The sequence below is a fragment of the Anopheles funestus genome, chromosome 3RL (assembly GCF_943734845.2).
Source record: "Anopheles funestus chromosome 3RL, idAnoFuneDA-416_04, whole genome shotgun sequence".
NCBI lineage: Eukaryota > Metazoa > Arthropoda > Insecta > Diptera > Culicidae > Anopheles > Anopheles funestus.
The window spans coordinates 41,408,526-41,433,227 of record NC_064599.1 but is presented as its reverse complement, the minus strand read 5'-3'; the positions used below and the strand labels follow the sequence as shown (position 1 = coordinate 41,433,227).

Here is a 24,702-nt window from a genome sequence, read left to right as displayed (position 1 = left end):
TTGTGCGTTCGGTTTATTTCGAAACAGTCGATATAGGCTTGTCCTGTTGGTGCAAGCATAATAATTTATGGAAAGATTTTGTAATAGTAATTGTAATAGAAGAAAGCATTTGTAATAGTGTGCATTTAATGTTTGTTTTGTTTCTGGACAATCGATCATGCCGTTCTGACGCGATTTTCTCATTTACCTACAACCGTACAATAATTGATCCCAGCGAGCGACAATAATTGACATGCAAAGACCTATCTATGCGAAGAAACTACTATTTTACATCAGTTAAAAAAGATTCACTGAGCTTTGTACACTTTGTGTGATTAATACATTTGTCTTCTTTTTACTTGAATTGATTTATACTTGTCAAAAAATTACATCTATGAACAAACGAAACATTACATTCTCTAAGTCAGTGCACGAAACTCAAAAAGGGTGATAAACGTACATTTGTTATGAACAGCAGAAACAAGAGAAAAAAAGTTCTAAAGCTACATTTTTGGAAAGTAAATTGTTAGGAAAGAAAATCGAAAATACAAAATCCACATCCTTGAAGTAAGAAGCTAGAGGATGAAGATGCGGGAAAAATATCATAAAGAAAGGTGCAGCACGTGCTAGCTCCGAGAACTCGAGGGCTGGTTTGTTAAAGAAAGCAAATGTTATTGTATCAACAAGCACGCACATTACCCGATCAGACCATTATGATGGAATAGTGTGCCCAATTTTACAACCATATCCACGCACATACACATGGGAGAATTATAATATACAGGTCGCCATAACTGCCAGACCGTGATTGATGGATGCGCCTTTCATAACTAGCATTTCTCAAGCTAATGTGCGCATTGAAAAACAGCAAAAAATCACAACCGTTTTGTTAGTGAAAGACAAACTTTAATGTTGCATGATCATCGGCCAAGAGGAAGTGAAATAAAAGTGTGTGATTGTATGTACTTGCAACCATCATATAAACTTCCGTAGAAAAAAACAACAAATTGTTCTGAAATACAATGTTAAGATATTGAAACCAAATAAATGGAGCAGAACACGTGCAAGCAAACAAACATGTTTTTAGATAAATTTCAAATTTTTGAAATCGTTTTAATTTATAAACGTTCCATCGACGTAACGGTGATTTCAAATGACAAACAGTTGGCGCCTTTTTCTTGTCGATCAAACGTAATGTCACTTTGATTTGTATTGTGCTTAGTTCACGGAAAGCCGGCTTTTGTGAAGCAGTAAAAAACACTCGTTTCACAATGGATTTTTACCGCTTAGTACCAAAAATCGTGAGTAAAGTGATGTTTTTTGCACGACTGTTTCTAAATAAAGCTGTATTTTTCGCAGGAATTGCATGCCCATCTGAATGGATCGCTCAGCAACAGTACCCTGGCGGAGCTGCGTGAGCTGAAGTACGGAAAGGAGGTACCGAGCGGAATCGACGATTGCTTTTACAAAATTTTACACGGTGAATCTCTCACCCTGGAAGAGTATGTTCGCCTGCTGCTTGCCAGGGGACCGGAAATAAAAGATTTTCAAAACGCTTTTGCGCTTCCTTTGCAGATGTTTTAAGAAGTTTCAATACGCACACGATTTGACCGATCGTTCGGAAGCTCTCGAACGTGCGACACAGCGTGTGATTGAGGACTTTGCCAACGATAACGTGATTTATCTAGAGCTCCGGACAACACCGAAATGCACAGCACAAATGTCAAAACGGGAATATCTTACTACGGTGCTGGAAGTGATAAGGTATTTGTGTTTGTTAATTTAAATGCTGTTATAACCCATTAGCACATCGCACTTTACCGAAATTGAAACCTTTTATCAGAAAAACATCCACAAACCAGCCGGGAATTATCGTAAAACTATTACCCTCTATCGATCGATCCAAGGGCGTTTTGGAAGCGATGCAAAATGTAGACCTTGCCATTGAACTGAGCTCCCTGTTTCCCGGAACAATTCCTGGGTTCGATTTGAGCGGAAATCCTTTTGGTACTCAATTTGCCGACTTTGTTCCGGCGTTGGAAAAGGCGCGGAAGAACGGTTTTCGTTTAGCGTTGCACTGTGGCGAATTTGAGGATGTGCAGGAAGTGAAGCAAATGTTTGCGCTCGGTGTGGACCGTATCGGACATGGGACGTTTATAGATGGTAGGTAGTGTCAGTATTGTTTTTTTTTTTTAATGTTTTACGATTATTGCACATTTTCTGCAACAGGGGAGAACCTTGCCTTTGCTAGTAAACATAAAATTCCATTCGAGTGTTGTCTTACGAGCAATGTAAAATGCAAAACTGTCCCATCGTACGAAGCTCATCACGTTGCGAAATTGATGAAAATAAATCAACCCGTCTGCATATGTGTAAGTACCAATGCACGATTACATTGCGATCTACGCTTAACTTTTTTTCCTTTCTAATTTCCTGCTTTCAGACGGACGATTTCGGTGTGTTCGAAACGAGCCTATCGCAGGAACTGTGCATTTGTGCAAACATGTTTAATCTCTCAAACGCACAGATAGTGGAACTGCAACGAAATGCGGTTGAGTATTCTTTCGCTAGTGAGGAGGAAAAACAAAGGCTGCGCAACAAAATTGACCAATTCTCCAAAACCGAAGTTGTGTAAGCAATGATGAAACTGTTGGTGTTAGTATTTAGATGCTTTCAAATTTAATTATTAACATTACTGCTGGAAATAAATTACAGTTCAATACTTGTTTGACCTGGAAATAATCATAAACAATATAAATATGTAGAAATACCTTGTTCTGAAAACGCCAACAAAATGGTTTCAATAACAATTAAGCTGTGAAGTGCATTTTTGGCAGCAAATTAAGAATATTTGCAGTTCTTATAAATTTGCTGTTACGCTATATTATGATGTTTTTTATCCTATTATTAAGCTTCGTTCTTTTTTTGCAGAAACAATTTTAAGAAAACATGCAGTTTCTTAGTTTAACGCGAAATCGACACCAATGCTGAACACGTGGTACGTATCCATTGCTCCATTGCTGTAAGCACGTTACCATAACGTCCTATAAAATATAATTTATAGCAAACTAATGTTTTATGCAAGAAGTTGTATGGTGCTGGCGGGAAATCCATAGTGTGGATACACAATTGGAATTACCTTAAGCTAGGAATTTTTCCCTTTTTTAATGTAAAATCTCTTTTTATTGTAATATTTCGATTACTCATGTACTCTGCATTTTATGTTATTGTTTCGTTCAAAGCATACAAAGATTTGAAACAACAAAGCGGATTACAGGCATGCTCATTTTCTGTTTTTGTGTTTTAATGCACTCGAGCGCACCTAACACATGAAGTTGAAGTCGATAAGAAGTTTAATAATTATTTTCCATGCATTATTAAATACTACATTTGTCACATCTCACACAATCCTGCTGTGAAGTTAAACAAAACATTAGGAAAGCGGCAGTAGGTTTCAACTGACTCGAAACAACAAGTCCAAAAGTTTTTCTATTTCAGTTTCGCACTCCACTAATCAAGGGTACCAAAATGCAAAAAATAAAGACAATCATCCCATTTTCATCCTTTCTTTTCCTTACCTTTTCGCCGCTGGTTGGATGGCAAGGATTGGTTTCGTTCGGCAGCGGTTCTGCTCTGTGGTGCGGGCGAACGTCGTCGTCGTTCAAAGTGAAATGAACATAATCGGTATCGTGATTAATGATTCGAAAGATGAATTACATCTCATCAGCATCAAATATAAATAAATACAGCGCGAACCAAGACTCTCGTTTCTATCTGGTGAGCTTACACCGCACCTCTAGTTTCTGTTCCATTTCCAATTCTAGTCCCGTTCCGATTGCCTTGGCATTGGAAAGCTGCCTGGCGGTGGTTGGAAAGCTATGCTGGGACAGAATGGTAAGATGTTTTACCGATGCAGAGGATACTAATACTACTACTACTTCTGTCGGGAAAATCGTTCTCGAAACCTCATTTACGAATCGTTGAGGAGCGCATTGCGTCGATTGGTGGGAAGAATGGATATAACTGGCGATATACAGTGCACTGCAAAATTTTCGACCAGCTTTGTAATGGAAACTTTTTACTTCGATTTGTTTTTCTCTGGTTGTTCACATATTGAAAGATAGAACGTTATATTTATTTTGAACATGAAAGTTCAAAAATGAAATAAATTTGTTAATTCTTTTGTATAAACTGAAAATCTTGGGACCGCTGAAGTACAACGAAAAATTTCGTAATCTTTGCATTATTTACAGCTATAATACATTAATATTACAAGTTAAAGAGCTTGATTGATGCTGATATAAATGGGGCACTGACGAAAATATTTCCCACACTGTTCCATTTGCTCGGTTCAATTCATACCTATCTTGTCGTTGGCATTTCCCAGACGGGTATTAGTGGCGTTAGAGGTAAATTAATGCGCCCCAAGCGAAGGAATGGGGAACCAGCGCAGAGACTAACCCAAGCACCATCATCATCATCATCAGCAAGGAGTGTCTCTATTGGAATAATGGCGAATATTGGCAGAATTGTGGGAGGTTTTCTTGTGTACGATTTAATCATGGGCGCTTCCTAACTTTACAAATCATTTTTCGGATGTATTAATGCCAAGAAGCGTATTACAATTTATTATATAAGTTAAAAAAAACTTGTACCCCACATTAACTGCACTTCATATGACAGGCCTTTTATCTACCGCTTCCAAATCGAAAGGAATTTCGACTACTGGTTGAAATAATTTCTAGCACGAAGCTAGTCAGGGACAAAAACAATTAATGGTTTTTGCACGATAAATTACCGATATCGAGGAGGAAGAGCATTGTAGATCAATTCCGTTTTCCATCGGGGTTTTGTCCGGTATTGAAGCATTGAAGCAGCTAAAACGGTGAATCGTCCCACCGTAAGCACGCGGCACGTCATTTGGCATTGGTCGGAGAAAATCAATTAGTGAGATAAATGATAAGTCAAATTAACGAGCAAAGCACCAGTATTTGCATAATGATGAATGGGCGCTTTAGTTTTGAGCTGTGATGCTGTAAGCAGCGAACGGGAATAGTGTCGATGGAAAAAGCATTTAGTAAAGCGTTGTTGATTGCAAAACTGCACTTTTTTTTTAGTGATGGATGTACTAGCGCAGATTTGGGTTTACTAAGATATTTATGTAAAAAAGGGATCATTTAGCGTTTTATGGATTTTAACAAGTAACAAAATATGTTTGTCCATTTGTTCCCTTATTCTAGTTCATTTGGTTTCGATTACTCTCTAACACTTTGCAACCGGAAGCAAATCCTTCGTCATACGGTTTCACACGAATTGTTTGTATTAGCACTAGATCCTTGAAATGTACGCACGTTCGAAACGTTCCTGCTGGGAAGCAAGCTTTATGGCCACGGCTGGTAGAAATCGTAAAATGTCTTCACCCAAAACCGGGGGCGGTTTGATGCATCCGCACGAATAAAAACCGACTCCTTGACGCAAGTGCTGTGCGAAAAAGATTACTTTCATTTAATGCAATTAATGAAGCAATTTGTGGTTGCCTGAAGTTGTTAATTAAGCATTATTTGAGGGATTTTTGGTGCTATTTTACGATGCGCTCGTTAGCGAAGTAGTTGATTAGAAAAAGTAATTTAAGGATACAAACAAAACGTCTACGTGTGGGATTTTTTTGCTGCTTTGGATGGTTGCTTTTTATTCATGATGAATAAGTTGTAATATGAGTAAACAATTTATGGAATTCAAATTATTGTAAATTAATTATTTGTGTTTTCTATTATAATCTCAAAAACTGGAGATCTTGTTTTTCCACAAGTTATGTACTTCTTTAATTTTATTTACAAGTATAATTGGTCCTCTGCCATTTTTGATACTACGTGTTTGTGGTAACTAACGTTTTACAAACAATTATTTTTATTTTACTTGGCATTGCTGGTATTGCGAATTCGGTTAAATTGCTTAGTTTGGTTAATAGTTTTTTATGTTAAACAACCGATGCAAAGGTATTAAAACGATCGTTCATAAAAGTAAATCCTTTATTGTGGCAGAATGTACAATATGACTTCTTTGCCGACTTTGTCACTTAGAAAAAAGGACGAATTAATTCAACCGTAAATTCCCAGCCCAGACAGCGTACTTTAGAATGGCGATCGATATGAAGGATCTTACAATGATCTTACACAAAAGATCACATCTTGCGCCTGCTATTGTGCGCATTTGCATACATTTACAAATACAGAGAAAGAGAGAGAGAGAGAGAGAGAGAGAGAGAGAGAGAGAGAGAGAGAGAGAGATATGAATGCACCAAACGCCGAATTAAGGGATGAAGAGTGAAAAAGAAAATAAGTCTAAGAAAAACATTAGGCCCTCCAAAGCTAACAGGATGCATTGGTCCTGGCGTGATGGAAAGAAAAATTAAAAACCCATAAGTAAGACAGACGGAGAGAAGCACCGAGAGAAGGAGCTGGGTGAAAACATGTGGTACACATCTTGCATGCTGCAAGATGCCGATTTTCCTAGTTCTTTTTTTTTGTCGTTCGAATCAGTTTCGTTCAAATATAGCTATCTTTAAACCGGTGTCCTGCAGTGTCTGGCACGGTCAAATAAATTCCATTCCCCATGGGTAACGTCCACGCCAAGATTGTTGGGAAGGAAACATGCAACAGCAAGGATACCAAAGACATCGCATCTTGCGGACCAAACCGTCGTAATGTGATCGTACATCCAACAACCATACATGCATGTACTATCAAAAGCCCAAGCAGCCCAAGTGCGCATGCACCCTTATTTTCATCATGACGGACGCATTTTGCTATCTCGTTTGCTCCGTTTGGCGTGAAACAGTGTGCGCAAAGAATGGTAGAGGGTGTAATGAATAATTACAGCGATTTTACAGCAGAAACGCGCGCGCCGAAAAGAAATAAACAATTCGTACGGGGGAAAAAAATCGGTGGAATCATTTTCAACCACCCTGATGTGAGCAGGAGCTATCGAGTCATCTCGCTCTGATCAGTGCGTGAGTAAGGGAGAAAGAAATATTACCGTAACGTTGTTTGAATGATGATTAAAATTTAATCTCACTATTAGATTAGATATTTTTTGGTCGTTTAAACATAAATCCTTTTTATTAAAAAAATCTTATACACTTTACTGTCCTTAACAAAAAAAACGAAACTGTTATGAATTTGATGGTTATCAAATTATTACATGTTTTATTGCTTACCATTCGCATAGTGAGAAAATCGACCTTATGAATGAATCGACCGGTGAGCTGATTTCATTGATGAGTGAGTATACGCACACAGGCACGCATGTTGTAATACGCCTTCTTTTTTGAAAAGTACAACGAAACGGAAAGCGCGTGCTTCTGCTGGTGTGCGTGTGTGATTTCGATTCATGGAAAATTTAATTGCATTAGGTGTTTTTCAAAGTTCTGCTTTATGTTGAATGGTTATATTTTTTTTTAAATTAAATTCATACTTAAATAAGAGGTAAATTATGAAATAACATATCGTAACATAACATACTGGTTACTATCATATCTGCCTTTTATTAGAAAATGTTATTGAAATTATAAGGCATATGTAATAACAATATTCTAGTTGAGAAATATCAACAACCTATTTGACTAATATTTTAAGTAATAATTTTAATTTTACAACTTTTATCAACTTGTAAACTTATTTTATTTTTAAACACAATTTTTGACAATTTTTGGCAACAATTTTTAACGGTTTAAATAGCTCATATGAAAGGGCAAGAACAAATTTATACTACCCACAAAACATCCCACAACAAACCCATAAACAACCAAATATAACCTGCAAGTGTGGAACAGTCCTGCTCTGCTGGTGGCAAACTTGAGCCTGGCCCAGCGCGATGAAGACCACCAGTCGGAACAACCATTCACGGAAGCAAACGTCACGGCCGGCGCCGTGTTCGCTCATAAGTGTGTTCGTTCGAGCTTGCGTTTGTTGCAATTCGTACCATGCATCCTGAAGCTGCAGCCTCTTACCATCAGTGCACAATGTAACGATCGATCGATCTTGACGCTGTTTTACAATACGCACGCGTGCCCGTACGCACATCGCTTCAACACCTGCCCTCTGAGGGTGTGTTTGTGTGAAGGCACCGTGTGTCCTAGTTGTGTGATCGCGTTGTTTTCCTACCGCAAAAAGGGGGGTTTACGGTGTTTGTTCGTGTTGTTGTGGTGTTGTTGCCGTACCCGTGCCTATAGTAAGCGGAGAAGGGAGAAGAATTGCGTTGGGTCGCGTGTACCCTTTGACGCGTTCATTCATTCATTCGTTGCCGGTCCCCGCGTGTGGCGCGTAGTGTTCATAAGGTGCGTGTGTTCGCGAATGTCGTTTTTTATTCGATCGCAGTAAACGCATTTTTTCCCGGATGTAAAATCAGCCTACTAAGAACAAAAAGTGTTGTCAAAAGACGGATTGTTGAATGTTGAAAGTTAATGAAAGTGCATCGTAAATTGTTCTACACAAAATTAAGGTTATTTCTAAAGCAAACCGTGCCTCTCTCGCTTTTGGACGGCTGTGGGTGAAGAGAAAGACGCTACTGCTTGTATCCGGAAAGTTTGTCTGGTGTGTGCAATGTATTTACCAGGTGACGCCAAGTGTGTCCACTGTCGGCACGTTTATGCGTGTGAATATAGTGTCGTTTGAAAGGTTGGCGACGTTTAAACTTGCAAGAGTGAAAGTGACTACCTACCGTGCGTGAATTCTATTTTTAGTGTGCAAAACTTCCGTGTGTATCCCATGTATGGAGGCAATTTTGAAACGATTTTTATAAGGATTAGAATGGAAATGAGAATTAAAAATTAAAAACGAATTTTAAACGTCTCCAGTGGCAGTGTTTATAGTGAGTTTTGTGAATCTAATAATAAGATAATGTACTATCTATTATTGCAGTGCATAAGTCGAACTGTGATGTGGAATAAGGTTTAATGTACGAGTTGTGGAACTGTGGTATGAAATAGTGCTGGATTTTTTCAACCGAAATCATCGTTATTGACATTTTCATCAATTGTGTATCTCCGTGGAATTGCCAACCAAACTACACAAAAGGTAATTATTTTTATTGGGATTTTGCTCAACATTTCTACAAAGTGGTATCTTTTGTAATAGTTGTTTGACACCTTAAACATGGTTCTTCCGAGTATTAAAGTTATAATTATTACATGAGCATTACAAAGGTGGAACACTTGTACATAAAAACAATTCTTATTTATTGATCGAGCGTTTTTTTTCATCGTAGTAAAAAAAAGAATGAACAAAAAATGTGGTTATGTTTATTATCCGTATGTTTTGTCGCATTATTTGTATCCTCTGATTTTAAAATTAATTTACAATAATTTTACATGATTGTAAAATGGAAGAATTTGTTTACTTTATGCTGTATGCATGATGAAACTGAATTGTCAATTGTATTTATTGTATAAAATTCAACGCACATTTTTCTTATTAATAAGAATGCTAATATCACGAAAGAGATTTAACTTTGAATGGAAAATAACTTCTTATTCGCCTCCTTTGAACTTCCATTGTCTTGGAGTAACCACCAAATGGTAGTCTTTTGAGTCAGGAATCAAGCTGTGTTTTCTGTACTATTCGATGGCACGAACAGCTGAAAATGTTTTCATGGTTCTATTCGTGGCATGTCTATTTAACGGAAAATAAATCAACCATAGCTACTTGTAGATGCTAAATGAAGATAGAGAGACAGAGGAACGAATATGATTGTTATTGTTTGTTTAGCGGGTGTTAAGTTACTACTACAACATTACTAAACAAAATAATTAATCTCGGTTTATTTTTTTTATTTATATAGAACGGCATGGCCGTATTGTATATTAATCTCGGTTTATAAGAAGTTATAAAATATCGTTTAACCGTAGTGTCTACGACCAAAAAAATACACGTTGTTCTACGACCGCCTACCCGGGTAGGCCATATGATTTGTATGGGAGTTTTCGTTTTTTCGATTTCTGAAGCGTATATCTTTTGATCTGCTCGTCGTATTTGCATGAAACTTTCAAGAAAGATGGGTTTTTTAGTTTTCCAACTAATATCATTTAGCTGAGAATTAAAAAAATTCGGGATTTGTGTATTTTACATTTTTTACAAAATTTTCTCCGTATATCTACGACCGCCTACCCGGGTAGACCATACCATTTGTATGGGATTTTTCAGTTTTCGGATTCTAAATCATGTATAAAGCATATATATTTAGTTTTTCGGGGTTAATTGTAGCCAATTAATCGTCTTTAATCATATTTAATTTTTGTGTATTATTTTCGCAACTCTGCGTTATTAAAAACAAAATAAATCCTTTTTTTATAATTAAAAGCTTTCCACGTAGCTATTATAAATCTCAAATGTTATCATATTACTAGCACTAAGTGCAAATATTTCAAATTATTTACATTTGGAGAAATATGTGTTAAATTCAGAACGCGAAGAACAAGCAGGGTTTTTGACATAAATAGCAATTTCCTTTATGTTTGGTTCTTCCTGAGGTATCTCGACTGAAGGTTGTCCCAGAAAACTTCCGAAAAAATAAAAACTTCCATATAAATCCCATGGCCTACCCGGTCAGGCCGTCATAGATATACGGAGAAAAATTTGTAAAAATGCAAAAAAAACTAAAAACCAGATTTTTTTAAATTATCAGCTAAATGATATTAGTTGGACAACTAAAAATCCCATCTGTATTGAAAGTTTCATGCAAATACGACGAGCAGATCAAAAGATATACGCTTTAGAATCCGAAAAAAATGCAAACCCCATATAAATCGTATGGCCTACCCGGTCAGGCGGTCATAGATATACGGAGAAAAATTTGTAAAAATGCAAAAAAAAACTAAAAACCAGAATTTTTTAAATTATCAGCTAAATGATATTAGTTGGACAACTAAAAATCCCATCTGTATTGAAAGTTTCATGCAAATACGACGAGCAGATCAAAAGATATACGCTTTAGAATCCGAAAAAAATGCAAACCCCATATAAATCGTATGGCCTACCCGGGTAGGCGGTCGTAGATATAAGGGGTATCAATCGAAAAAAATATTTAAAAAATGGTAAAAATAATTTTAAAATTTTTCTTTTTGTACGAAATGGAGAAAAACATGTTTTTCTAGGCATTTTAAAAATTTCAAGTCTGTACGACTTTCCTATCAAAAGATATTAAAAAATAAAAGTGCAAAACTTACCCAGGTAGGCGGTCATTGACAATAGGGTTAATATTATTCAACTACACTTAAGGATATTTAATGGTAGGTTCCTAACTTATAATTACTAGTGAATATAACAAAATTTTGATCGTTTTTATGTTATTCCATTCATATTAGATCCTTCCAATTATATGAATTGAGTTGAAATTCATTGAAATCTTTTCATGTATCAAACATAAGCATTATGTTGCACTATAATCTCAAGAAGTCTCGACCATGCCCATTTCTGCCTCTTGTCTTTAATTACCCATAATAAGATAGCTGCTTCCATCTATTCCATCCAGCATCTCAAAACAAAATTTCTTAACAGTTAATGCAGTAAAAACAAACAACATAACACAGTTAATATTATAACTAACAGACTAAAACATAACTACAGGAAACAGTTGTTAATAATTTATAATTAAAAAACTATGATAGCTTGATTTTCATATACGTATAAGAGCTTTATTTATATTAGGATTAATTAGTAAAATAGCCGATCGACAACGATCATAGAACAAAATCAGAGAAAGAAGATGAATGACGATCTACATATCATATCATGCGAGTTATGATCGAATAGAATTATACGATGTAATCTAGTCTGTTGCAAGGAAAGTCTGTCTCAATATGTAATAATCTTTAGTAGGTAGCTTAAGTTAAGCATTAAAACTCGGGATTTTGGTGATGATTCCACCTGACACCTCGAAACAAGTTTGAATGGTGATACATATATTTGAGCTGCATTATTTTGGAAAGGTTGGAAGAATTGTCGGTTGCCAGTGAAGTCGGCTTGTAGAGATACCACCGAATTTGAACTTCCCAGAAGCAAGATGAACTCGTTCAGGATTCTACAAATCCATAAAAATATGCTACATATACCTAACATCGTTTCTTCAGCTTTTTTGACACCTGTAAAAAATCGATCCTGGTGGTCTTGACGGCTCCTCAAACAAAACATGTATGAGTTTAAATTCTCCCATAAACCATATCCGCAAGCAAACCGTCACTCATATGGTTGTTGAACTATATTTTCAACAGTTTTGCTCCACCCTACCTTACTTCTTCCACTTTCCTAGCCAAAAAAAGAATGATACTGTTCATACAACCGGCAAAAACTGATGAAGAACGCACTGCTGCGCGATCATCACTGCTTTATGGCAAACCCTTTGTTTTATGTTTTTGTTCGCCAAAAGTTAGGTTCACCAGGTTGGTGGTGACCCATCCCGGGCATGGATGTTAAAATGGCACAATTGTCATTTGCCTTTAGAAATGGACAGATTCTCAGCTCCTTTACATGAAAGAGCATCTAAGGAACTTCGGCGCCAGAAAGGTGTTAAATGATCATCTGATTTTTTGTTGTACTGTTGGTTTTGCCCGGATCTCCTTTTCAACCTGAACAAATGTTCCTCTTGCAAGCAACATCCTGTGTGGTCCTGAAAAGCCGGTTTGGTGCCCTATGCGGTGGGTCCTTTAAATGCGATAACAGAACGAAAGCTATCGTAAAGCCATTCACAAGATTGGGGTGAAACGGGGAATGGGGCACATTTTGCGATGCTATTGAGGAAGGGAACTAGGGAGTATTCGCTAGCAGTCTCTAAAACCTTATTAAGGGCGATAAAATCGAAAAGTAACCCTCAGTCAGATAACGATTGTGTTACTGTGGAGACATTCGCAAAGTGTTCAGCGTTAACAGCACGTATCATTATTTAGTTCAAAGTGGGTAAACTGTGTCCAAAGTAAGTGTTATCGGTGAAAAATAAAAAAAGCTTCTGCAGGTAGTCCTTGAAATACACGATAACTCTTATACGCAGATTATTTAAATTTAAAAGCTTAGAGATTTTATGGCACAATATAAGCACAAGCAAATAAGTTAAAATTTTCTTTGAAAATGTCGTTTAATTCAATCTAACCATTTTCTTACCAACTTTTGTTAGTTTTTTCTTCAAAAAATTGCCTAAAAAGCGAAATATAAAACAAGCAGAAAATTAAGTTGTTGCTGTAACTGTCAATTTGAAACGAAATTGCATCGAGATTCACCATACGCGGATTTTTGAAATTTCGCGGTTCGCTATAAAAAGTGTATCTCGCAAACTACATGTATTTACAATTTTTCACAATAATTTATTTATCATGAAACCGTACAAAATATGGCAATAATTTTTGGCAAAACCTTGCAACAGCTACCTTTGTATGTTTCTTTTCGTCGTGCGTTATCCTTCGCGCAGCTGACCGTTCTTAGATTGTGAAACTAGATAAGGACGCCATTAGTCCGAATCAGTGTGTTGTGGTTGTGTGTTGTGCAGTGATGGTGCCGAAAAAAGCATGCCTTCGAACGATTGACGATGTGAAAGGCGATTAATTCGTTACGGCAACTGTTTCTGGTGTGGTTTTCGTTTTTTTTTCTTCTGTTGTGTGTGATGATCACTAGCCAGTGGTTGCCGTTCTTGTTCGTTCATTAGTCATCGTTAAGAGTACCGCGGTAGCACTTTGGCCAGAGTGTGTCGTTTTTGGCATGATATCGAGTGCACACCCGTACGTGGCGGATGTGACATGATAGTTAATCATGTCGGCGGATGACGAGTCTCTGACTTTTTGTATCATTTTGTGCATGTGTGTAATTAATTGTGCGCAGCAAAGCAATCAACGTGTAAAGTGTATCACCTGTGTGTGAAAGACATGAAAAGCGCGTACACATACGTTCGTCATGGGTCCCAAATTATGGGTCACTTTCTCTTGGCGTTAGCTAATTTTTGGTGCTTCGATCGAATGATTATGAATGTGTTTGTGTTGTAAAAAAGCGGGAGGAAGTGTATGTAAAAAAAGCCTTCCACCACCATATCTAAGCACGTTCCACCGGGTTAATAAACGGAGGCTTTTAAAAAGAATAATATTACTTTACGCTTAAATTTCAGTTCCGTTTATATTTATTTTTTGCATGAAAGTAGTTTTTTCTTATGTACAGATAAAGCATCTGTAAGTTTTACAAAGCTTGTGTCCGCTTTAATAAGTTAAATGTGTGTGCCTATGTGTGTAAGTAACTATCGGGACAACGCAAAAAGAACTTGTGCAGTGTAGGATTTGTTCAGTGTATCTGCGTGTGTTTGTAGAAGTATGTTCCGCGTATCACCACATAGAAAGTAGAACCAACAAAAAAAGCCTTAACTAGAGTTGTTGGAAGACACAGAATACAGAAAAAAAACTTTAACTACGCCGTGCACAAAAGACGTGTACAGCGGAAGAAGAGTTACTTCCGGTTTGAATAAGTTTTGAAAGGCTTCAAAATTCGGGTCAAAAATCGAGAACCTGTGCCCGTGTACGCGGGCATGGAGGCTAGTGTTTGCCGTATGGAAAGGGACATTGACTCCGATCTAGGTGATGATTCGCCCCTGGTAAGTGTATGGATGTGTAAGATGGAAGCATTCCTTCAAGACAAAGCCTTCGATCCGTTCCGTTGAAAGTTCAGGTTTTCATTGATAATGTTTTGCTTTAATTACCATTCATAACTATTTTCTGCACGTTTTCGTTTGCAAGTAGGAGTAATAAATGTTCGTTTATTAAATCATGCTTGAAAAATGAATACTGTGAATACAATATACTAGGCGGACAAAATATTCTTTTGTCAATCAACCGTTCGTATAAGAATAAAACGAGATAATTGCTTCATCGAAAGATAATATTCTTATTTAAGCTTTAGGTTATTACAATACAATTTGGTTTTTTGAATTGCAAAGTTGATGGTAATAATGTATGAATTAAAAAATGATGAAGAATGAAAAATAATGAATGTAATTGAATGAAACAAATTGAGCTTGATTTTTTTAAATCGAAAAAATCATTTACGCACTATTGCGAAAAATGTTTTGGGCCTTTGGTTCAGCTTTAGCGTGGCTTGAGTGGCATGTTTTTCCTCGAAATTGTAGGATATATTCCTCCGTTTAAGTCGCCCTAAAAATGCTGTCCGACGCATCTGAGTACTATTTGGAGGATTGGTAAAGTCGAATCTTTGATCTTCAGTCACTCTTCCTACTAGTTTTTTTTTGCATCTACAATTTTTTAGGATGAGAAGGTAGCAACGTGAACACTTACTTATTTTTTTGTTCAGAACTGTTTAGCCGTTTATTTCGGAACGAAAGCAACGCTGGAAGTAGCAAAGGTAGTTGAAACTATTGTTCAACTATTATAAAACACACACTCAATCTGGTTTCATATGGTTTTCAGGGAAAAATTCACTGATAATACAGAGGCTGCGGCTTTCAATATCATTCCTTGGAAAATGTTCGTTGTAGGTTTAAAGGGGCCCCTGGTGTTCGAGTTGCTGGCTGACGAGCAAGGGGGGGGGGGGGGGGGACTGAAAGGAAGAAATAAATTGTTTGAATTGCAATACGGCCTCAGTTATGAATAAACAAATTGTTTAAAATTCCCGTTGTAGTACGTGCGGCGAATCTGCCGGGTTCGTTCCGTTCCTTATTGAAAAGAAACTGGTTCCGAAAAAAAGGCACTTTCTCATCATTACTTCCCACCGATCGCCAATTGCTCATTGGTCTCTAGTAACACCTTCACATAACACAGTCCAGCTTGTCCAGGGCATTTTCACAATTTTCCCGATTGAACATCCAAGGGGAATAAAGAGATCAAAGGCAATTGATCTTCATTTTTAGATTTTATTGCAATTTTTGATAATGCCTGGCTGTTGTCGGATAGGAGAAAATACAATATAAGGTAAGGAAGGCTAAGAATAAAATAGTAGTATACAGTAGAAACTGACAGTTTACTCACACCATAAACCAACGTTTTTTATGGCGGCACCCGATCCAAGGACGCAACATTAAAATTAAGTGTGAAAGATACGCGTTTCATGCAAATGTGGAAAATATGTTTCATTAGGCTGCATTTATATTCTTTTTGAGAAAACGGACCCCAAGCAATAAAAAAGGCTTTTAAAGCTCGGGAGAAGAAGGAGGAGCTTTCGGATGTGTTTACAAATTGCGTCTGCCGTGACTACTTCATGGCGTACACCACGTTAGGGGGCAGTGAATTTACCACCCTTGTGTAACAATTGTTTACCGATATACTGCATCGTTGGACGATTCGGAGGATTAAGGTTTTTACCTATCCCGATAAACCGGAAGACAGTACTCCGGGAAGAAAGAATCCAAGAGAGGGAACCGAAAAGGGTTTGTGCATAATTATGATTTATATAAATATAAATGAACCACCCCGCTGAGACGATCGGAAGCAACGAGGTGTAGCGCTAACTGCCTGCCAACTTGCAACAACAATTGCACTTCACAGTGATGCACAGCTAGAGTGCAACCGAGGCAGCAAGAAAAGAGCTGCCGTTATCGCACGATGACGACCACGACGCAGGATGATGGTTGTTGGTAGCAAATGGTCAAAAAAACTAAAAACGCGATTCAGTTCTCGGAAACGGGGGAAATAAACCAAGGTGGCGGTTTGTTGGTAGAGGAGGGTTGTCCAGTCTAGAGCAAAAGACGAAGTCGAAAGGTGCAGGCGAAAATGAAAACTGAAAAACAAACTCCAAACAAGGAAAAGCGTTCATGTCCGAATAGTGAGGGAAAAACGGGCTTTGGCTCGATTCGAAATGCCAATCTCAAGGCCCCGTTGGCTGGGATTGTGTTTGCGTTTTACTCACATTGCCCTTGCCTCCGCTCGTCGCGTTTTTCCTATCGGTTCCGTACGGTTGTGTGTTGTGTTGGTTACACCAATATCCGCGGTAATTAATTCAAAACAATTATCCAGCAATTAATACAAATTAACTCGAGAGAGAGAGAGCGAGAGAGAGAGAGGGAGGGTAGTCAATACGGTAACGATAAAAAAAAACATCACCAACAAAGGTAACGAAATGATTACAACCATTTGCGGCCATGGCTGCCAGTTTGCAATGGCGCCCAGTTTTATGCTGTATGTGCGCCTCTCCGTTGTTTCGCGGTTTGGTGGTATAGGGTTTTTTTTTGTTTTCAGTAGTTGCTACTGCCAGAACCAGAGCCGGATGGCAATTATCATTGCGCGGGGGTCTTTTTTTCGGTATGTGTGTGTGTGTTTGTGTGTGTGTGGGTACGGATGATGGTACGAGAAGCTAGTTATGTTTTCCCGACCTGTTTCGGCGGCCCTTCGACAGGTGAATCCAACCGATGACGGGCGTGAATGAGGGATGGATGAATGAAGTAAAAACAATCATACTTAAGCCGTGATGGGTGCACCTGACTGATAAGGTGTACTTTGGTTGCTATACGGCCTTCAGAGATTGTGTAGAAGATTAGCTTTCTTTTGATTTTTCTTATATTAGTATGGGTTTCTGGAGATGACTGTACATATTTATACTACAATATATATTAATATATATTGTACAACTTTTATAAAGCTGTAATCAATTTGGTTAGCTATTATTTTTTTTGCTCGGTTAGAACGGTCGTATCAAGACTTCCACGTAACAGGATAGTCAGTCCATGCTACGGGGAAACGGTCGGGATGGGATATGATTCTCAGTCCTGCCGTGTGGACGGGCGCCGTTTATCACATACACCACCGGACCGCCCCAACTAAAATTTACTGCTTTATTAATTGTTGTAAGAATTTTTCTTCTATAGTATTTATTTTTTATTGGTGTAAGGAGTACTGTTAACATGTTAAAAAAATGAATACTTCAAATTGAAAAAAAATTTAATACTTGAGAATTTAAATTGAAAAAATTCTACTACTGCATTTTGTCGAAATTGTAAGGAACACCAATCAGCAAAATCAAATCAAATCGGGATCCATTTTAAAGCTATCCGATTTCCAACTTTCTTATATTTTTTTAGGTTAAATAATGGCTATTTTTCTGTCAACAATTTTTTTAAACTTTTTTTTGACGCGCTTTAGACAACCGAATATGAGCCAAGATAAAGCAAAACACAAGAAGAATCCAATGAGTCTGATAACACGGAAAAATGACGTTGTTCTTAATTAAATATTATAATAATCTTTTTTTTATTTTAAACGTTCGATATTTTGTCATTGCATATTCATGTTCAAAAATGTCAAAATCTCCCTCTTTTATCTTTTTTACTCTTTTTTTAGATCTTTTTTACGAAATGCCATCCAGTTGGTAACTCAATCACATTATTTACAGTGCTCCGAAGAAAGGCCTTTTAGAACATTAATATTTTTTTTTTGAATGTTTGAATGTGTTTTGAATTATTGGTTAGATATTCTTTGGCGTTAATATTTGCAAACGTGGTATCTTTTTTTGAGCTTCTCCATTTTTATCTCCTCTAAAGAAATTACAAGAGTGAATTTTATTGACATTTTACAAATAATAATTTTAGAAAAGGAACGACAGTATAACATGAAATATAGAGAGAAAAGAGTCAAACATATTTAAGTGATTGGTTTAATGCTTGTTATTGTTTAAAGGTTTTACGTATTTTGTTTGTTCCTTCACAATGATCAATTAAAATTGATTTATTTTCTAATTGCTTTCTAATTAAATTATTCCCCTTCTTGTTTCTTTATGTACTTGTACTCAGTGAGACTATTAAATATATTTTATTAAGTACTTTGGCTTAAGCTTTGTAGGACAAAGCTTATGAATTGGTATTAGACAAAAAAAAAGAAAAATAAATGCTAAAATTGCTATGCTTTTTCTCTGTTACCACCTCGTGTGAAGCATTAACAAAATAAACGGCCGGTGCAAATAAACATGTAAAACTTCTGACAGGATTGTACATAAAAGCAAATACGTGTTTCCACACAGCAAAGGGCATAAATAACGCAGGAAATTAGCAAATAACTCAATACTGCCCAATAGGAATGGGGTGTCTTTTCGCGACGAAAAACCAGACGTGTTCCACTACAATGTGTAAACCGTTACCGATAGTTTAAGCTAACGCGGTTTCACAATCACTCTGCACCGATCAGCCGTTTCACTACTCCCTCTTCCCTCTGCTCTCCTTCCCCCTTCTTCGTTCTTCATCATCAGCGATCGCGGTGCTTCTCCTGTCGGCCACCGGGTATGACACCGAGGCCTTAGCGAAGACAAACCGTTTAAAGTTAATCGCTCACTCGCTCGTAGACGGAAGTGATTGTGGCTAATTGATACGCCGGTGAAATTAGCATCGTTTTATGATGGCAACCATCGTCCGCGCGCGGTCTGTCCCGCGTACCAACGTGCAACGGGAAATCGAGCGTCAGCGTGTGACACTATGAAGGGTTTTTTTCCAACCTCTTCAACTGTTTTTTTAGCTCCTCTCCTTGACGTGTGTACGGTTTGATGTCCGTTTTTATCTGCTAACATATTTTCCCCTTCAATTTGATTGATTGATTGATGCTGTTTGAACTTTGATTGGTGTAATTTTTGGTGGCGTTTTTTTTTGTTTTAATCGTTTTCTTGCTTCAACTAGAAGAACTTCCATTTGAATACCCGATCTATATAATATGTGTTTGATATAATTTTTCTTCTATTTCGGCATTAATTTTACAACGATGTGCGTCCCAAGCTTATACAATCCATCTGCTCCAAGTCAAACTAATATAGCAACATGTAAATCAATAATTCGAAAGAAAAACTGACGGAAAGGATAATTATCAGTGCAAACCAAAAACGAACAGTGTGAAACTTTTGATCCCAAGCGAACCAAAGTATTCGAAGGAAGCAGTAGAAAAAATAAAAAAAATACGACGATGGCTGAATTAATTTGCCGTCATCAGCATATCTTGGGAGAGTTGAAGCAGCGATCAACTGTGGAAATGCCCTGTGGAAGGGCCAAATGTGCGCGGTCAACACAAAAAACTGTGCGCGGTCGATGAGAGCGAGAAGGACGAATGGCGAATGACCACTTCTCGTAATTACCCTTGAGAAAGAGCGCTGGTAATTATCGATCGGTTACATATTCAAAGCCTTCCACCAGGTTTCTGCTGCTGCCGGAATTGAAATTGGAACAGGTCTCAAACCACAACGCTCAGGTGCGTACACAGGTGCGCACGCAACTAAGCACGAACGCACCGAACGCACGCTCGAAGAAGAAGCAAAATATAAAGAATGCATTTGGCAGACAAATGCCATTCAGTTTGGTCAGTTTGCCAACCGACTTATCAAAGAGACGGCCGGCACCACCAGCGCGAACCTGTGGCAATGGCAAGCAGTTGAAGCAGGATTTCAGGTGTTCCAGTCGGAAAAATCTTTTCCCACCGTTGTGCCGTGGCAGTCGATGGAAATTCCGTCGATGGAAGTTGATTTTTTCACACGCCTAGTATTTTCTCACCAATTTCAAGGCACCAATCAAGACGACCAGTCGGCCCCGATCGGTTCGAAGCACACACTGTTGGACAATCGCAAAATGAGGACACTTTTCTGTCGGTTTTTAGAAACCAATGGAAACGGTACAGAGGTTGCGGTTTTAAAGTCAACAGATGCAGGTCCGGTGTCAAATTTTTACTACTAACTGTTGCGGGTAGCAGCACGGTAGGGATTTTGTTTCGCTGCGACAATCGTGGTTGATAATGATTTTAAATTGTCATGGTGAAAGGAACTATGCAATAGGCAATAGTGTGATGTGGGCTATGTTTGCATCGCTGGGTATTATTATTTATTTTAATTAGAAAGTAATATTAGAATTTTGTTCGACTCTTTTTATAAACCGGAAAAGTTGGTGGTTTGTTGATTAACGTTCATAGTTAAAGAATAATGTTTAACAATCTTCAAAACAAATTTCTTGATTACTTACTTAGTTGATATTCTAGGAAGGATGAGCCGTAGCAAAAATGTTTCGCTTTAAATTTTTTAAATGTTTGATATATGAATTTAATCTACAATCAATTTTCAGCGTTTCTCGCTCTAGCGATAAATGATATACGACAATTAGTTGTTATGTATACGAAGCTGTCTTATGGCGTTTTATCTCGGCTTTCTGTCCAATACACCGAAAGTCGTGTATTGTAATGAAATCTCGATGTATTTCTCATAACAACCATATAGTTGTCTATCTGAGAAGTCTCACTATATTTCTCATTGTGTATTATATCGAGCTTAATAATGGCATATCCTTTAGCTAAACAGACACAATGATCATATGAATTTCACTCCTGAAAATAAAAACTACAACCTGGTTTAATTTTATTTAAAATTGCCTTATTTCAATAAATACAAAATTACGATTTTAAAACTAAAATGGTACCCCGAGATACGAGGCCCCGAGAGAGTTAGTTAGCGTTGAATTGCGAGCAAATTCTCAAATTTTAATGATGGATAGAAGAATTTAATGCTGGAATGTTTTTTATTGCCCTTATAAAAAAGTGTTATAAAGGCGTTTTGGGAGATAGGACAGATTAACGACATTTCAATGTATTTCTATGGGGAAAATGCTTTGCGATATGAGCAATGTAACGATTTTTAACTGTAACTTTAGGGGGCAAAATTGATGTTAAATTTGTGATTTGATACGATCAGAAATGTAAGAAAATTAGCCATTTTTTAATGATGGACAAAGCACGGCTATTACGGTTGTAATTAACGAATTATTAATAATTAGTTTGTGATTAATAATTTGATGAGTATATTTATTATCTTCAAAATTTCCCTCCATTTCCACTTCCTCCACTTCCAAGCAATCTTTAGTTGTTTCTTACAAATCTATTAAAAGAGCTTTCTCTTTAACTAACTTAAAAAAAACTGGCGTCCCCCTATCACAATGATTGAACGAACTTGCAAGTATTAACTTATGTTAAATGTCAACGTTTACGATATGCCCGCACTTCTCACCTTCCATGTTACGATCTAGGATAACCGGCCAAAGAAGATGACTGAGCTTGTGGTTTTTTCGCTTCAATTAGATAAACCGATCTCTAGTTGTTTGTGGGCGATCGCATCGTGGTTTGTGTGGTAAAAATCGGTTTTGTTGCGTAACGCCATCTACCCCGTTGCTGCGTCACCTGGCAGCTTTGTGCATGGAAATGCTGCCGCTGCTGCTCATAATCTTGTCGAGCCGTAGAGGTATTTCCATTCGGCCAAACCTCATCATTATTGCTCCGAAATGCTTTACCCTGTTTAGCACACGTGACTGAGGTTTGGGGCGCCAGAAGTAGAAAGCTTGCCGATGATCGATTGCTAATAGAATTTGAAGCACAAGTAGATGCTTGACGCGTTGATGAATCGTTCGGTTGAACAATGATGCGGTTGGTTGCTTTCGATGGGCTGGTGGGAAAAGTACCCCGAACGTACTGAAAAGACCCGCGATTCAATTAGGAAATTTCACATCCAATTCGTTCGTTTTAACCACATTGGCAAGTCGGTAAGATCGGCAGAGTGTAGTGAAAGAGTCAGAGTCTAACCACTCTCAGAAAGTATTAACAAAGGTAAATTAATGTCAATCAAGAATTAAGCTTTTGAATTGCAACATAATAATTCGAATGTTTGACACAATTTAACGCAAACCGAACGAACATATTCTCTTTTATAGTAGTGACAATCAAGTTCGTTCTTGTACTCCTTTGTACAAGGTGAGCAAATAAATAAGGATTTGGAATCGATAGAGATGACAGAATTTAGCGTTCGTTTTTTACTTTTCCATAACATCATAAATCATAAGTCAATGATGATATACAAACTGAGTTAAAAAAATTTGCTAATTGGTAATTGCATTACATACTTTTAGGTCACTCCATATGGCTTATCTCGTGTCTAATGATTATCATTTGCTGGAGTTTTTTTTAAATCCCATTAAAGGACAGCTGAAGCTTACCAGCATCTGGTTCCCGGTTCCCGGAAATGCTTCTGAATGAAAGTATCATCGACATTGCCGCTAGTCAGCATGTAAGAAGACTAAAAACATTAGAAGTGGTTAATTTGGTGTGACCAAATCGGTATAAACTGCTATGAGTTGTAGAAATCGGAAAGCATCAAAACCATCAGTGGGCTACCAAAACCAATTAATGAAACTGAACTGAATGTTCAACGCTCGCTCTTTTGATGCCAAACTGGTAGAAGCCTATTAGATAGGGAATTGTTCCCACTTCCGAAGCATTCTTCCATTATTACACTATCAGAAAATTACTTAAGGTCTAAAGGTAGAACAGATAATTTGTTCTAATCGAATGCAGATTGCAAAATGAAATGAATTTTACGAAACTTCGTAACACATCACCACAAAACAATTCACCACAAAAAAATTAAAGAAGGAAACATTCGCAGTGCGCATCGTACATTTTACGAGAAGAAATATTAATTCATAATCACAAATTTTTACTACCATTTGTTTTCCACGGTCACGTCATCCACTCCAGCGAATTGGTGGCCGGGGCAAAAATTAGCAAAATGAAAATTAAAACTGCAAAAGCCAGCCAGTCCGTAATTGTTCCCTTCCTTGTTCTGCCGTTTACGATCGCAAAAAGGTTGGGCTACCACCCTTCACCAGATCCTGGCCCGGTTAGCTGGCTGATCGAATGCAGCTTGAAGGAAGGGTGATAAGGGAGAGATGAGAGGAAGAGAGCACACCACCGGATATGGTAGGAAATTAAAAATGAGTGCCGCTTCGGGTCGCGGAATTAAAGGCATTCCATCGATTTTCCCCGCACATCCGTGTTTCGCAGCTCCATTTTTAATCAACCGATGCATTTGTGTGCAAAGTAAGGTATTCGTGGATGTGTATGTGTCCTCCATGTTAGGAGCAGTAAAAAGCTGCGTTTATCACCGGCAGGCAACAGTGGAGAAATTGGTCAGTTGCATATTACACACCTTGCGCAAACGGAGGTTGGAACGAGCAAGCACGATCGTCCTTTTTCCCTGCGCTGCATTTGTGTGCAACGCGTTGTGGCAAGCTGCAACGGCCGATGATTGCAGTGACGATGGCCCCCTTTTTCCATCCGGAACCGTCTACCATCGGACCGCAAAGTGAAGAAGGGTAGGCAATAAAAATTAAATTACAAATAGGCGTGGTCTATCAATGGGAAGTGCAGCCACAGGGGGATGCATACGCCTTGGGGAGCGCGAAGGGTAGCGATCACGCGGTGGCCTCGGCAGGGAAGGTAGCGGCATACCACTTTAGTTTTATTACAATTTTACACCCTGGCAACTTGGGTCGGTGCGAGTGGACAACCTGGTGGTTTGAATCGTTTCGAAGTTGTCCAGTTTTTAGCGAATACCTGCCAAGCGAACGTTAAGCCATCCTCAGCTTACAGCTCTAGACACACGCGGACGCACCGTTGTTTCGCGTACTACGATATTTTATCGCGCCAACCCGCTAACACAAAGATGCATGATAATGCGTTGCAGGCATTCATTAAAATTTGCAATCCTCTTCACTGTTAGTTGGTTTGCGGAGGGAAGAGGTTCATCACATACGTGCGTTGAATGAAGGCATGTGCTGCGTATAGTCAACACATCTCAAGTTCGCCATTAAATGGACGCTGATTTTAATAAGTTCTTTTCTTATAATCCCGGTACGGCAATTACACCGAAAGCACATTGTTATTTTGTCCTTTTTTTCATTGCCTCGACAGTG

At 37.9% G+C, this 24,702-nt stretch overlaps 2 protein-coding genes across 6 annotated transcripts in view; both read left to right on the top strand.

Annotated features, from left to right (window-relative positions):
* Positions 1 to 1,157: 1,157 nt before the first annotated feature.
* LOC125771895 (adenosine deaminase-like protein) lies at positions 1,158 to 2,737 on the top strand. Its single transcript, XM_049443049.1, has 6 exons — positions 1,158 to 1,280; positions 1,339 to 1,481; positions 1,555 to 1,743; positions 1,823 to 2,142; positions 2,209 to 2,351; positions 2,423 to 2,737. The coding sequence occupies exons 1-6, from the start codon at positions 1,251 to 1,253 to the stop codon at positions 2,612 to 2,614; spliced, it is 1,017 nt and encodes a 338-aa protein (XP_049299006.1). The 5' UTR covers positions 1,158 to 1,250; the 3' UTR covers positions 2,615 to 2,737.
* A 5,260-nt stretch (positions 2,738 to 7,997) lies between these two features.
* The window catches only part of LOC125771867 (protein dead ringer), a 109,015-nt gene continuing 92,310 nt past the window's right edge, over positions 7,998 to 24,702 (top strand). Inside the window, exons 1-2 of one of the 5 annotated variants that reach the window (XM_049442986.1) lie at positions 13,335 to 13,587; positions 14,169 to 14,595. In XM_049442986.1, coding sequence (XP_049298943.1) covers positions 14,530 to 14,595 — 66 coding nt within the window. In that variant the 5' untranslated portion in view covers positions 13,335 to 13,587; positions 14,169 to 14,529. Of the gene's footprint in view, positions 9,054 to 13,334; positions 14,596 to 24,702 lie in introns of those variants that run through there. The other 4 variants (XM_049442983.1, XM_049442985.1, XM_049442988.1 and 1 more) reach the window with 4 other exon arrangements.